Source organism: Canis lupus, chromosome 1 (assembly GCF_003254725.2).
Source record: "Canis lupus dingo isolate Sandy chromosome 1, ASM325472v2, whole genome shotgun sequence".
NCBI classification, from domain to species: Eukaryota; Metazoa; Chordata; class Mammalia; order Carnivora; family Canidae; genus Canis; species Canis lupus.
Genome location: NC_064243.1, coordinates 66,208,703 through 66,224,937, shown reverse-complemented (window position 1 = coordinate 66,224,937; position 16,235 = coordinate 66,208,703). Strand labels below are relative to the sequence as shown.

General features: G+C 44.1%; 1 protein-coding gene and 1 long non-coding RNA gene across 2 annotated transcripts in view; one reads left to right on the top strand and one right to left on the bottom strand.

Moving 5' to 3' along the window:
• Positions 1-16,235, top strand: part of SOGA3 (SOGA family member 3) — a 78,500-nt gene that overhangs the window by 26,339 nt on the left and 35,926 nt on the right. The window contains exon 5 of the mRNA XM_035712770.2: positions 10,086-10,157. Coding sequence (XP_035568663.2) covers positions 10,086-10,157 — 72 coding nt within the window. The remainder of the gene's footprint in view (positions 1-10,085; positions 10,158-16,235) is intronic.
• Positions 6,789-16,217, bottom strand: LOC125755932 (uncharacterized). Its single transcript, XR_007413520.1, has 3 exons — positions 15,715-16,217; positions 7,673-7,862; positions 6,789-7,249 (listed from the first exon to the last, which is right to left on the bottom strand). It is a non-coding gene; the product is annotated as an uncharacterized LOC125755932 (long non-coding RNA).

Sequence of the window (16,235 nt, the reverse complement as noted above, 5' to 3'; positions counted from 1 at the left end):
ATATTATTATTATTTTATTTATTTATGATTTTACTTATTTATGATATTAATTTTTTTTTAATTTTTTTTTATTTATTTATGATAGTCATACAGAGAGAGAGAGAGAGGCAGAGACATAGGCAGAGGGAGAAGCAGGCTCCATGCAGGGAGCCCGACATGGGATTCGATCCCGGGGCTCCAGGATCGCGCCCTGGGCCAAAGGCAGGCGCCAAACCGCTGCGCCACCCAGGGATCCCTGGGTCCTAACTTTTAAAAGGAATATTCTTCGCAAAGAATTTTTAAGACCCAACTATTGCAATTTCAACTCCAGCTTCCTCACAACTTCACTCCCTCTGGTTCTATAGCATAAAAACATCCCATTAAGGAGAGAAGCCTCCGTTTCTTTTTTCTTTCTCTCTTTTTTATTGTTTATTTATTTATTTGTTAGTTTTCTCTCTCTAATATCCCATGGCCTTTAAGATCTCTTAGATATTTGGGGGTTAAGTTCAATATTTTACTCTTCAGTTTTCTAGCTTACCTGAATTTCACTCACATGGAAAGTGAGTTCCAATGTAAAAACACGTATGCACTCTTAGCAAGCAATATGCTAGGAAAAGAGCAGAAGAGTTCCCAACTAAATACTGGTACCAAACTGACTTTCATAAAGGAAAAATACTATGTAGCTCTAGAGCCACTTAGAGGCATGTGGCCTTGAGATAATCCCGAGTCTTAAAAAGGCAAATAGATTCAAATGTTTTCCCTTTCATTGGTGGCCTAGTGTGATACCATGCTCTACAAAGCTCACTCATTAATATTCCTTAGCAATAAAGAATGTATACAACTCTGTAGTCAGCCTGCTGTAGATATCTACCTCAGCACAAGGAGGGAAGGATGGAGGACACAAGAAAAGGAATATGTATTGGATTCTTCTATTTAAAAATAGAAAAAGAAAAATTTGTGGTTTGAGGCTTTAACAGCAAAAGAAGTAACTTTTCCAGCTCTTAAAAGTGTTTATTTAGGGGGCACCTGGGTGGCTCAGTCGATAAAATATCTGCCTTTGGCTTAGGTCATGATCCCTGGATCCCTGGGATCAAGTCCCGTGTCGGGCTCCCTGCTCAGTGGGGAGTCTGCTTCTCTCTGCCTCTTGTGCTGTCCTTGCTATGTCTCTCTCTCTCAAATAAATGAGTAAAATCTTTAAAAAGTTAAAAAAAAAAACAAGTTTGGAAGCTTCATGACTTAAGATAGGAATGAGGCCTGGGCTTGTAGGACAGAAAAGGAGATGACCCTCTGGCAGAAGAGGGATCACTTACTCCTGCAGATGCAGGGCCCCGCCTCCCTGACATACACTTCGGATGCCGGACTACCTCTCCGCATCTGTGCCGTGGACCTCGGTGTCAATACCTAGAAGGGCGTTGCTATCTTTCCTAAAAATGAAAAGTTCACAGCTTTTTTATTAGAATCTTCTGGGAACAAATCCCAGATTTAAACTGTTGATCAGTCTCCTTTCCTGACTCTCCCAAGATTGTTTCTTGGAATAGATTAATTAATGGTGACTTTCTTTTCCCCTCGTCTCTCCATTCCGTTTTTTTCTAAATTCTGGTCTTCTTAACTAACAATCAGTAGAAATTTGAGAGATCTAATCCTTACATTACAGTTGAGGATTTTCTGGGGTACAGCTTCCTTTAAACTCTTTACCTTTCAGTTCTGTAAAATGATTTAAGTAGAAAGTCTTGTAAAATTAAAGTTGTTTTTCTTTTCTTTTTTTTTTTTTTAAGTTGTTTTTCTTCCTCTGCCTGGGAAAGTTATAGAAACAAAAGGACAAAATTTGGTAAACTCAAGGTGGAACTGACATATACATAAGAAACCGAGATCTAGGGAAGCACTGTAAATGTGTATTCATCACTTCTTCCTGAAAAGGAAGAACAAAAGTTAAGTTCAAATGTACGAACTTCAAAAATGTGCTGAGCCAGACCCTGTAAGAAGCCTGACTGTTAGGATGAACTTTATTAGCTTTTAACTCCTATCACACCTTGCGGTGCTAATTGAACGCCTACTTTTATGAAAAGAAGCATCTGCAATCTGGAACCGAAAGGTGAGCCTTTATAATAATTTATTTAAAGCCCAGTTTGATTAAAAAATACTTTATGGAATCAAAATATTGACAAAAGCAGGAGAAAAATAAAAGCAAGGAAAGTCCATTGAGCTTTATTTTTTCGTATATTTGACAACTCCCTTCAACTCTTCTTTTTGATCTTTTACGCGAGTCTTTTGCTTTTGTGGAATTTGAATAGGGATTTGTTTTGTTTTGTTTTGTTTTTCATAGATTATCAACTGGGGCTTTTTCAATTCCAACGGCGAAAAATATTTGTAATGTATTAGCTTTTGCTCTGTAACAACCATCCCAAAACTTAGTGGTTTAAAACAACGGCTGTTTGTTTATTCAATCCTGCAGTCCTCTATATGGATTATTTTGATCTCAGTTGGGTCCCTGGATTTATTGTTGCTCTGCTGACAGCTGACAGTCAAGGCTCCGTGTGTCTGGAAGTTTGCTGACTATTGCCTAGGATTACGGGCTTAAGGAGGCCATGTGACTTTCTGTCTAGCAGGCTACCCTCGGCTTGTCATGTGGGTTGCATGTGTCCAAGAGAGAGCGGGCAGAAAGTGCCAGATCCCTTGTGGGAAGCGCTGGAACTAGCCTGTCACCTCTCTTTACCAAAATTTTACTCCCACCACATTTCATTGCTCAGAGCAAGCCAAAAGGCCAGCCCTGTTTGAAGAGGCCTCTTGATGGGGTGCATTGCAAATGGGCTGCCTATTGGGAGGGGGAAAATAAAACCGGTTTTGTAAACAGTCTTACTGTGGAAAGCCTTTATCACTGAAAAAAAAAAAGTCTCACATATAACAGACGGTGGTTGGAACCCAAAGGTCAGTTGTCTTTATGCCCATAATTTCCAGACTATTTTTTGTAGACCCTTGACTGATGACCTGGGTTTGCAGGCAGGAAGAAACGCCAAGGCTGTGGAGACTTTGAGAGCCAGGGTCAGGAGAGAAACTATGCGAAAGGAGACGATGAGCAGAAGCCACAACACCAGATAGCCCATCAAAGAGTGCTGGCACCTGATATCCTTTACAAAATGATTTTGAGACCCAGAATTTTAATTTTTGACACTGGGGAAAATGAAATTGATCAAAAATCAAGAAAAAGATTAGAGCAGAGTGCGGATATAGCACATGTCCCATTTTAAACACTTTCCAGCTCATACCTTTTTTTTTTTTTGCTCTTTAGACTTTTTCTGTAGAAAACAATGAGACATTTTTATTTTTACAAGCTCTAAATGGACTGTTATGTGTTTGCTTGTTTTGACCTTCTGCCAACTGCTCCTGTAGGATGCTTCAAAACTGAATCCGTATAAGGAGCAAGGTCAAAGTGTTCATTTCTTCATTCGGTTGATATTGTCTGAGCAACCTCCCTGTACCAGGTGTATTTCTGAGAGTAGGAAGTATAATGAAAAGTAGAGAGTTCCAGTGTGGGTAGAGCTCACATTCCAGAATGAGGGGTTAGACATGAATCAAATACACAGGTCAGAGGAGATACGGAGGAAAATAAAGCAGGGGTGAAGACCAGCAGTGAAGGGAGCAAGAGAGGAGGGAGGTATTTTATAGGGTGTTACTGTTACCTGATATGAAATGGTTGGGGAAGGCCTCTGATGACGGAGCCTGCGGGAGTTGCAGGGGTGGGTATGAGCGTGTAGGAGGGGAGAGTGTTGCAGGCAGAGGAAAGGCCCCTATTTGGAGCAGGCTTGGCCTGTTTGGGGAAGCACGAGGATTATTTGTGACCTGAGAACAAGGAAAGCTGGGGAGGAGCGTGGTGGCAGATGAGGCCCACGAGCTTGTTTGGGGGAGGGGGCAGGCTGAGCTCAGGGAGCTGAGCAGCGATTCTCAGAGCACATTGCACTCACCGTGGGAACTTTGAAAAAAAAAATGCCTGGGCCTCACCCCCAGAATCTATGTTAGTTGGTCTGGTTGAAGCCTGGTGAAGTCTTTGTAAAACATCACCAGGATAAATCCACTGTGTGACTGAGGTCTCCTCGCCTTCGTGAAGTGTGACTCTGATTCTGAGTGAGAGGAAACACTGCCGGGAGTTTCTGCACAGAATGGCACGACCCGATCACTGTAGCATCCCTCCTTCACCCACGTTCCCTTTGCCCCCTGCCAAGAGCATGTCTTAGTATAAAGCTTGAGATCCTGCTCCTCCTTTTTAAGGGACAGAGTGGAAAATGTGGTCATGAGCGAGATCTCTGGGTGCTCTTGCTGGCCCCTTCTCTGGTAGGTGTCAAGGATCTAAGAGGATGGAAGGAGAAAGACGTCTAGAGCCTCTCCTATCGCCCCTTCAAGGTGCGTTGAAGCCTGTCTTAGTCTCTTCGGGCTGCTGTAACAAAACACCTCCTGGGTGGCTTACAAACAACAGACACTTATTTCTCACAGTTGCGGAGCCTGGAAGCCGGAGATCAGACTTGCGCCCTCCTGGCCGGGTGAAGGCCTCTTCCAGGCTGCAGACTTGTATCCTGGCTGGGCAGAAGGGGCCCGGGAGCTCTCTGGGTTTCTTTCGGTGAGGGCACTAATCCCATCCACGAGGGCTCCTCCCTTATGACCTAAGCGCCTCCCAAAGGTCCCAACACAGTGGACAGTAGGAATTTGGGTGGGGGCGGGACATAAACATTCAGACCACAGCAGAGCCACAGTTGCTGCCCCTCTCAGCTTTCCTCCAGCCTTCCCTCGGAAATCCCCGTGCCTCTTTCCCAACATTGCCCTAAATTGATAGGATGTCTGTGAGAACCAATGAGTATGTGTGTCACTGATGTCGCTGATGAGCCCTCTGTTGAAAACAGACACATTGCTCACGTGTGGCATACGTAAACTAGGGCCCCGAGCCCATGCAGCAGTGGCATAACAGCTTAGGGAAGAATATGCTCAGAAATAACATAACCCTGAACTTCTCCTCCTTTGGAGGAACTTTGTAATGTAACCACTCCGAACAAGAACTCTGAAGCTGGATGACTTACATCCCGATTCCAACACTTAATAGCTGAATGATTTATCCTTTGTGTGCTTCACATCACGATGTCGAACTCCTACGACTATCGTAAGATCTAATGAGTACATACGAAGTGATTAGAAATGTGCACGACACACAGTTAGTGCTCAGTCCAACCTAGATATTAAGACAGCGAGGGTTTCCTTCTTGATTTCATCACCGTGTGCGTGGATCGCTTTAATTTTAGCAAAAACATACCATGTTCTAGACAGGCATTCCCCTTCCAATTGCTGATGACCTAAAGATGCTGCATATTAAAAAGTGAACCAAATTTCAGTTGAGGGGGGGGGAAAGGCATTTTTAGAACACAAACGATCCATTTTATATAATTGCTATACAAGCATGTTTTTTGTTTGGGGGTTTTTTGTTTGTTTGTTTTTTTGTTTTTTTGTTTTGAAAAACCTTTAAATTCCTGGGTTTCCCATGGATAAAAAAGACTAGCAGCCTCTTTTGGACTAGTTGAAGCTGGGAATGAAAAAAATTAAGATGTGGACGTGTTTTCAACACACTTATCTAGAGAACCATCTGAAGTGCCTCCTCCGAGAGCAAAGATGAAAATATGAGATTTAGTTCTGGCATTTCCCAACCGCTGACCTGAAGAGATTTCTGGATTTAGTCAGTGCAGCGGGAGCAGAATGATGGGGGGGGGGGGGGAGGGGGGGGCTGGCAGTGAGGGAGATTTAAACTTGCAAGGAAAAGACTGGACTTAGATCAGTTCTCCAACTTCCTCTACCCAAATAAGTCTTAACCTTGTTTTATTGGAGTCAGACAATTGATAAAAACTTACTGGACTATGAAATGATGGTTAAATATTTATTGAAAATTTCAATATGATACTTGGAGGTACCTGTCCTAGAGGTGCCTTACAGGCGGTTTACCTGTTTATGCAAGGGGAAATCACTTTTCAGAGCTTTGGGTCTGACACCTTCCTTGAGTGATATTAAAATAAAAGTGAAATAGAAAATGCCTCTTAGGAAAGGATGGCCTGGTTTCAGCCCTTCCCTGGTATTAATTGAGAGGGCTCATTTTGCCATCGCCCCACAAAGTCTGAGTCTCCCAGCTGCACAAGCTGACCTCGTGCTCTGCAAGTGTCTCCTTTGCCTCAGCCCTGCAGTGTCTCTACCTCCGTGACCGCTTGTCCAGAGTCAGCGAGTCTGTAAAGCTGGCACAGCTAGCTCCCCGAGTCCTTGCTGCTGCTGCTTTCATTTGCTTTTATTTCTGTTGAAATTCTGTACACCCTTCGAAGACCCGCCATCTCAGATGATTTCCTCGGGTTTCTCCAGGTCTGGAGTTGCCTCTCTGTCCTCTCCATCTTTTGTTTGTTCCTCATTCATTGGCAGTTCGTTGATTCTGTCTACTGTTGTAGCTAATCACCTGCGTCCCTCTCATCGTGAACAGTTAGCTCTTTGGTGGGGAGGAGAGTAAACTGTCTCCCAGTCGCATTTGTATGGCCGTATACGGTATTGCGTATAGGCTGGAACTCAACAAATGTCTATGGGATGAGTGGGAAATAAAGACTCCTACTAAAATACTCTCAGAAAAAAAAAATTTTAGGGATCCCTGGGTGGAGCAGCGGTTTGGCGCCTGCCTTTGGCCCAGGGCGCGATCCCGGAGACCCGGGATCGAATCCCATGTCGGGCTCCCGGTGCATGGAGCCTGCTTCTCCCTCTGCCTGTGTCTCTGCCTCGCTCTGTGTGTGTGTGTGTGTGTGTGTGTGTGACTATCATAAATAAAAAAAAAAAAAAGAAAAAAAATTTTAAATAAAGTACTCTCAGAATTAGCGTATACTTGCCCTCATTTCCCTTGCATGGCATCCCCTTACTTGGTGGCCCTTTGGACTTCTACTTTGGTGTGTCTTTGTTTCTTCCATGACCGTCTAGCTGCGGACACCTTTTGCTTGCAACAGCCTTAGTCAGTATCCTTCAAGATCCGAGTCGTGCCATCAGCATCATTTGCTCTCCTCAACGTTTTGTGACAGGCTTACTGAATTGAGGCCCAGTAAGAGGTTTTCTACGTGGGATGCTTTGGTTTTCCTGTTCCTCTCTTCTCTCTCTTTGACTGGTTGACTCCTCCTCTACCAGATTCAGGATAAGATGTTACTTCTTTCTGGAGACTGTCCCAGCTCCCTGCACCTTCTCCAGCCCCAGACTGGCGTAAGCCTTTCTCCTTTATGATCTAATACAATAAAGATGAAAAAGACTTGGGTCAAAATGTGGTCCTGCTGCTCATTGAGCAGTGGCGTTAGACCGTCGCTTCTCAAATGTTATCATGCATCAGAATCACCCGGAGCACTTACGACATCAAACGGGGGTGTTTTAAGAATTAATTGAGGTAAAGTGTTTGACATGAATTATTGCTCAATCATTGCTGGTTCATATTGTTTTTACAGTGTCGTTGCTTTCATCGCACTGTTTTAAATTACAGGCTAGACCATTTGCCAAGTAATTTAGGAAACTCATGCCGAGCAGTGACTGTGCCAGTTTTAGTATCACCTGGATCACAGGTGCCTAACAAAGTCCATTACTAAGCACTAACTGAACGTATGACGTGATTAAAACACCCTCAAAAGTATTCAACAAAGTATTTAATAAAGTGAACCTGGGTGCTTCTCTATAGGTCGGTTCTGCACAGACGGTTCAGCATCCCCCAGTTCAGCTTGCTACCTTCCCGGCTTTTCGGGCGACTGCTTTCGTGGAGCAGCTGCTAACCCACGTTTGGTTATGGTGAATCAGCCCTCACAGCTTTTGTTTCCAAGGTTCTACAAGCAAGCAGCACAGAGGACACCTCTCTGTAAAGAAGTAGAAATAAATAAAAATAAATAAATAAATAAATAAATAAATAAATAAATAATAAAAAATTAAAAAATTAAAAAAAATAAGTAGAAATAAATAAGCACGCGGGCCACTCGCTCGGCTCTGTAGTCTGGATTCCGGACTGAAGGAACGCAGTGGCAGCCCCGTATTCCGCTGCCTCCTGGGCCTGAACATATCCTGCATTTAACATGGGATATGGTTACACATTAACATGGGAAAACTGTAATTTGGAGCTCTCTGCAAATTCATGAAGCCTCCGCTTTGGGGAAGCCTCTCCTGCTTTTCCATTCATTTTCCTCATTTCTATGCCCCCATCCTCCTCTTTGCCCTCAGAACCTCATATTTTACAAATATGTTCATTATGAATAGGTTTCATTAGTTCAGCAAATACTTTTTCCAATCCCTGCCCCGGGACCAGCACTATTCTGAGGGTGGCGATGCCGCACTGAGACAAAGCACCTGCTTCATGGAACCTAAAGCATGGCACTTAGCAAAGTGTACACTAATCGTTTGCTTCTCTCTGTCTCCCACGGTGATTGTGAGCTTCCGGATGGTGAGCGCACTATTTCATTGATCTTTGGATATTCAGTTCCCTATCAGGCGTGTGGTAGGTATCCACACGTCTGGATTAGTGCTTATACAGAGGGATCTTCCTTATTAGGTTGGTGCTGAGAAATGGCACAAAGTACCAGAGGTCATGTATGGCTGGTCCCTGAAAGGATCTGGTGCTAGATATTGGGTTTTTTTTTAACCTACAAATGTTGTTTGTCTGAATTCCAATTAGGGACAAACGATACATAACAATCCAAATTTTTTTGTCCTTTTTTTTTTATTGGTGTTCAATTTGCCAACATATAGCATAACCCCCAGTGCTCATCCCGCCAAGTGCCCCCCTCAGTGCCCGTCATTCAGTCACCCCAACCCCCTGCCCACCTCCCCTTCCACTACCCCTTGTTCGTTTCCCAGAATTAAGAGTCTCTCATGTCCTGTCTCCCTCACTGATATTTTCACTCATTTTCTCTCCTTTCCCCTTTATTCCCTTTCACTATTTTTTACATTCACCAAATGAATGAGACCATATAATGTTTGTCCTTCTCCGATTGACTTATTTCACTCAGCATCATACCCTCCAGGTCCCTCCACGTCGAAGCACATGGTGGGTATTTGTCGTTTCTGATGGCTGAGGAATATTCCACTGTCTACATAGACCACAGCTTCTCTACCCATCATCTGTCCATGGACACCGAGGCTCCTTCCACAGTGTGGCTACTGTGGACATTGCTGCTATGAACATCGGGGTGCAGGTGTCCCGGTGTTTCACTGCATCTGTATCTTTGGGGTAAATCCCTAGCAGTGCAATTGCTGGGTCGTAGGGCAGATCTATTTTTAACTTTTTGAGGAACTTCCACACAGTTTTCCAGAGTGGCTGCCCCAGTTCACATTCCCACCAACAGTGCAAGAGGGTTCACCTTCCTCCACATCCTCTCCAACATGTGTTGTTTCCTGTCTTGTTAATTTTCCCCATTCTCACTGGGGTGACGTGGGATCTCATTGTGGTTTTGACAATCCATATTTCTAGCTTCTCTAGAAAAAGCCCGCGTTCTTGTGTTGCACTAACCAGCTGCAGCCAGTTCCCAACCAGCTTGCTCCTCAGGTGGAGCGTGTCCACTCCAGCTCACTGTGACAATTCCCTACTGTGTTACGTGTGTCTGTGTGCACACGGCATTGTATTTGCGTGCACAGATGTGTGGTGAGGAAAGAGCCAAATTCTTCAAATTGTATGCAGATCCACTGACCGTTTGTCTTCACAGGCTGATGAAAACCTGTCTTCAACTGGAAATACCTTATTCCTTTTTTTGTTCTTTGGTGATGTACAACGCTAACAAGGATTTGCTTTTGTTTGAAATATGAACTATATTGGGTCATCAGTCTTCAATTTTACCCAGTTTTCTGCCGTTTCACAGTGGGTTTCCTATCTTCTTCAGATTATTTAGATAATTGCCAGTTCCTCAGCCCAAAGTAACAACACATTAAAATCTATCCGGTTTGGATTTTTTTTTCCTCCTTTAGGATCATTGAACCTAACATGATTTATTTGGTTTGGTTTTGTCATAGGACATTAGAGATGCTTTTAAAAACATAAAATTGCGTTCAAATGATAGTGTACCGGACTAAATATGTTCGTGCTCTGTTTTCAGCTATCCTTAAAAAGAAGAGGAAGCAAAGATTTGCCAAAATCTGAAAAAAAGACTCAACAGACTCCCACAGAGGTATGTGGAAATAAAATTTCATCTAGCACATCAATTGAGCACCTTTTCTAATTGTATATAATTACAAGCTGCATCTGTAAATGGACGTCGTAGCCAGATACACTCATGTAAAAAAAAAAAAAAAAGTTTGATTTGCACATCCTGTAGCCGTGGATGCAGGCAGTATGAAGTATTCAGGGTTTTTGCTTATAAAGCTAAGACCAAGCTCCCAATTCTTGCTTCCACACTGTAAGCACACCCGGAGTATCATCAGTACCTTGTGTGCTGCTGTGTTTGAGAACTGCACGCACAGTGCTCATCCTCTTCACTCCTAATGAATGCGGCCAATAGAAGGGCTGTTCCTATAGCATCAGGAGTAGAGAAAGGAATGTCCTAGGAAGGGATGGCGAGGTGAGAGAGAGGCTTGTGATGAGAAGGCCCTAGAATGAAGGAATTCTCCATGCCAGTGACTGGGGGAGCAAAAGAAAGGAAACAGAGAATAAAAATAAAACTTTAAAAGATGTTTTAAAGGATGCCTGTCAGGCTCAGTCAATGGAGCGTGTGACTCTTGATCTCGGGGTTGTGGGTTTGAACCCCACCTTGAGTGCAGAGATTTTTTAAAAATAAAACCTAAAAAAAAAAAAAAGATGTATTCAACACGGACTTGTTAAGAACTTTAGAAACCCAGCCACCGTGAAGACTAGCTCTGCTTTCAGGATGAGCAGAGGGTGACGATGGGTGTAATGAAGGAGATTTTAAAACAGAAGAGAAGATATTTGGGGGCAGAAGTGACATGATGGCTCCCCAAAGACACTTGGGTAGTCATTGACTTTTGCATGTGTCCGCTGGAGTCTCATAGTATAGCATAACCTCTTCTAGTCTTACAAGTTGTTTTCTCATGAGCTAATAATTCTAACTACGGCAATACTGAAATATCCAAAACTTGGAAAGTTGATCTCAATGTTTTTAAAAACACAACTTATTAAATGCCTTTCGAAGAGATTTATTTATTCATTTTCAAGAGAGAGCATACAAGTGGAGGGAGTGGCAGAGGGAGGGAGCCTCAAGCAGACTCCCCACCGAGCTCAGAGCCCACTGCGGGCCTCGATCCCACAACCCGTGAGACCATGACCTGAGCTGAAACCAATAGTCAGATGCTTCATCCAGCTGAGCCCCCAAGTGCCCCAGAGAACACGACATATTAAAGTTTATCTTCCCTTTTCCTCTCTCTTTCTGCTCTGTTCTTGGTTAACGTTCCCCTGGTCCTGGCACAAGGCCCTCGAGACGCGCCAGCAGTTCAGAAATCCCAGAGTCTCATCGCGAGGCCATGAGTCCATTTTGTACCTTCCTTGCTGTTCTCTCAGTGAGATCAAAGATGCTCCGTCACTACGGCTTTCTCACTCTGCCTTTGCCAGAACTTTAGCCACCCGGCTGTGCATATTTTGCTGTGGCTCATTTCACTAGTTGCCATCAGTTCTCTCCTGCACCTCATCGAGGGACAAGGGGCTATAGGCTCAATGCCCAAGTCAGCTTTAATCAGCAGTTTATTTCTTTTAAAACTCACGTTTGGCCTATTCTTACGCTTGCCGTGTTCAAGTTTATTTTTTTCAACAATAGTCTCTTATCCAGGGATCTTTAACTGTTTATTTCTAGCTCCATGACCCTCCGACTCCATGGGCACGCGGGCACCTTTCTGCAAAAGACACCCACAGCCTCCGTCAATGTCTTAGTGGGACCGAGGACCTCACAAGAGACCTTGCAGCCCACCAGTTTTTATTTCATGGCCCAAACACCTGGGAAACTTATAAGCATGCTGTTGTTGTCTATGAAGTTCCTGCTAGTGTTTCCAGTTCATTTGTCCAAAGAGATTATCACCTGTAGTTTTCCAAAAACCCACCCCAGCAGATTGACTGGGACCATCTGGGATGGGAGAGCTCCATGATAAAGTAGTCCACAGGTGATTCTGTTGCTCGGTCAAGGTTGAGGGTCATCGATTCTTAGATTACTCTTTCCATGTTCTCCTCCCACACTCAGCCAGGCCAGATTGTAGTCACGGCTCATTTTATTCAGCTTTGACTTGTCGGGGTCTAGCATGTGATACTGCACCATGTCCAATACGCACTTTTGGATCCTCCCATGTCCCCTTTATCTAGGTTGAGCCAAATGAAATTGCCTACACCCTGTGAGTTTGACCTGTGTGAACAGCAATTCCATACGGTTCACCCTACTATTATCTGTACGGATCCATACTTCATTTTTATTTGCTTCAGCTTCGTCAGTAATAGTGTTTCCACGTTCCTTCAGCAGCACCGTGACTTTATTTACCAAGCAGCGATATCGCACAGCAATGAAGAACAGTCACGGGCCCGCCGTGTGGCCTTAGATGACTCACTTATTCTGTCTCTGCCTTTGTTTCCTCATCTGTAAAACGGGATCATAGGAGAGAGCTGTTGTATGAATTAAATGTGTTTAAAGCACATGATTCATTGAGAGTGCAATTTAGCTTCTGGTAGTGGCTAAGTCCAAGCCGGGCTCAGCTCACTTCTTTTGGCCCCTCATCATTTTATCCTTCTGCACATGCCATTCATATCTTCTTAAGAGTGAGTCTTCAACATCCACGAAAATAAGACACGACTTGCTTCACATCCCAAAGCATGGTAGTGTTTCTTGCCTGGCATTCTCTGTAAAAAGTAGGAGCAAGCACGTACTGCGCAGTTATTGTCAACCAGCCATTTTCCAGGCCACCTTGGACCTAACATCATCAGCATTTATGTACAGTATTTCCACGCTCACTTGCAAACGCAGCTGTAATACTTTGGTTACGGGGTTACAGGCTGAGCATGCGGGATGCATCAGCATACGGGGTTCTTAAGCTCTTGGCATTCTAGAACCTATCACACTTTGTGTATCGAAGAGATTTCTTTTTAAACAAATACAAAATAATTACTGTGGGGCCCATCATTCTCCCTCCCTCATAGGGACTTCCTTCCAAATAGTGTAGGTCCAGATCTTAAAATGACGTTTATGTTTCTATTCCTTTGAGGCAGGAGAGCGCACATGTACACAAATCAGGGAGCCTTCTCTTTCATACTCGCTTACCATACCTGGTGAAGTGTGATTCTGCTCCAGTCCATGAGTTAGATCACATCCAGAGCTATTTGAGTTAGATCGAAACTGCAGCATTTCACTCCCATTTTTTTTTTAATTTGCAAATAAAGATCTCCTCGTGCAGGCAAGGAGTTGTCCCATGCATGTAGCCCAACCTAACTTCCCAGTCTCCTCCACTCTTACTTCCTAGCAAAGCCTGGCCTAGGGAAATATTGGATGTGCTTATTTCTGATCACTTTTGTAGGCAAACATGGTCTCTAATTCCTGCACGATATTTGACTCTTCTGCCCCCCTGCCAAACCTTTCACCATGGCTTATGTGTCTCTCTTCATTTTCTTCTTCTCTTCGCTTGCTCAAAACCCCTGCCACAGCTTCAGCCATCCCCTCTACACACCTCACTCTTACATCCGCGCCTTTGGACCCAAACTCTCTGCAGGGCCCTAGATGTAATCTCGGGCCTGAGATTCCACTTGCCTGTTGATGGATGTTTCCACTAGATATCCCTCCACTGACACGCCTCAAAGATAGCATTTTAAGACACTTGGTTCAACCCACCTTCTTCACACCTCCTCCTCTCTGTTCATCCCCTACTCCTGTTATTAGCAGCGCCCTCCATCAAGACACATAAGGTGGAAACATTAGGGTTATCTGTGATTCTTCTGCTGATATGATATTAAACATTGCTATGTGTCCTGGGCTTCATACCCACTGAATTAGTGTGAGGGCCCAACACAGAGTCTCTTGTAGAGCGGCGTGTCCCCTTGTGAAGTGGATTTTCATGTCAAATCTTTCTGGGACATACATTCTCATCCTTCTCTCTCACTGTGCTCTCGAGAGTCTCTCAACTCTTCTCTCCATGCCTCTATCCTTTCTCCTAAACCCCTTCTAGAGGAAAGTATACAAGCCAATACATCCATTGTCTTGTATTTTATCCCATTGTCCTACTTTCCTTCTCTTGTGCTGCTTTTCCAGAGGCAACATGTACAGTGGAAAGAATAAGAGTTTTGAACCCAGTCTGGATAAAGATGTGCTCTGTCCCTTACTAACCTGCAGTCTACCAAGTTCATGTCAGGGTGTGATGACATAAAGAATGTGACGGTCAGGCTCCGTGCGCTCCACGGCTCTCAGCCCTTCCATCCTAATTCTCATTAGCAGATGGGAGGACAGGAGACCTGGGCGCTGCTCTCCATCTCTTCCATCCCAAAGGTTTTGGGCCATCTCTAATGAGCATCTCTAGCAGAAGCGTATTATTCTCACCTGCCTCACCAGTGGGTGCTGCTGCTTTACCACAACTCATCTCAAACACAATGGACTCATCGCTGGGCAAGGAAGGCATTTTTATTTCCATTTTAAAAATGATCCAGGGCACCCGAGTGGTTCAGCGGGTTCAGTGTTTGCCTTTGGCTCGGGTCATGATCTCAGGGTGCTGAGATCCAGCCCCACATAGGGCTCCCTGCTCAGTGGAGAGTCTGCTTCTCCCTCTCCCTCTGCCCTTTCCGCCACTGCTCTCTCTCTCTCTCTCTCTTTCTCAAATAAAGAAAATCTTTTAAAAAAACATTTAGAAATCAGGAAAACAAAATTCACAGAAGTTACACAATCAACCCTACATACATACTTAGAATTTGGGGAAATTGTCCTCAGGAAATGTGTCCTTGGGCATAATAAGGTACTTTGGTATTAGCTCTCAGCAGGTTGATTTCCAATTTTTGGAAAACTTCTAATCACTCCTCAGCTTAGTCAGCGATTAGGGTTTGCGGTTGTCCAAAGAATTGTAAGAAGAGCTCCTATAGGATCTACTCCGTCTTCCATTTAGGCAGAAGCAACTTTATTCATTTCAGACTGATGGGAATATATCTTATTTTTAAAATGATCTGGGTGAAAATGCTTGCCGGTTTCTCCTTGGATGGGGCCATTCCAGGGTTAAGTTTTCCTTGCTTTAAGTAAGGCCTTCAAGTAAACAATCCTGCCCTGAATAAAGACGGAGAAGAGAGGACTTTCTTTGCTCTTGCAGAGCCATCATGGGCCTTAGAGTCAGACAGGAATGCATTCAGATTGTACCTTTGTCTTTTGCCTCTTACTAGTTATGGGACATCTTTATTAATATCTATTATTAAGTCTACTCTAAACAGTAAAGTAGGTCCTGTGTATAAAGAAGTTTACAGAATTTGGCCGAAAGTCGGTGCTCCATCAATGGTAGTGAGCACGCAGCACATGCGTCCTCCAGGGAATAGGTTTCACATTACGATCAGAGGCATTCAAATCACGCAAGAAACGAAACCTGAAAAATGCACATTGTTGAAGTGACAGCCCCACAGTTGTGCTCAGTTACAACCTATGATAATCTCTGGACGGTGATGACCATAGTGTTTCTCTCAGGATGTTTCTTTCTCCTTGTGTTGCTGGGATGTGACCTTGTCCTAATGTTTTATCTGCCAAATAACTTAAGCACTTTGTAGAAAATAAACAGCACCTGAGGATCCCTGGATGGCTCAGTGGTTTAGTGCCTGTCTTCAGCCCGGGGTGTGATCCTGGAGTCCCAGGATCGAGTCCCACGTCGGGCTCCCTGCATGGAGCCTGCTTCTCCCTCTGCCTGGGTCTCTGCTTCTCTATCTCTCATGAATAAAAATCTGTAGAAAGAAAGAAAGAAAATAAACAGCACCTACTTCTGTGTGTCTCATTAAAGCTTGATCACAAGAAAAAGCAGGCAGCCCTGGTGGCTCAGTGGTTTAGCTCCTGCCTGCAGCCCAAGGCCTGATCCTGGAGTCCCGGGATCGAGTCCCACATCGGGCTCCCTGCATGCAGCCTGCTTCTCCCTCTGCCTGTGTCTCTGCCTCTCTCTCTGTGTGTGTCTCTCATGAGTAGATAAAATGTTTTTTTTAAAAGAAAAAAAAAACACACACAAGAAAAAGTCATCAGTTTTGCAGGCGTACTTTTTCTGTTTTCTGGATCTCCATAGAAATGATCTCCTGTTGTCTCCCCCCCTCCCCCCGC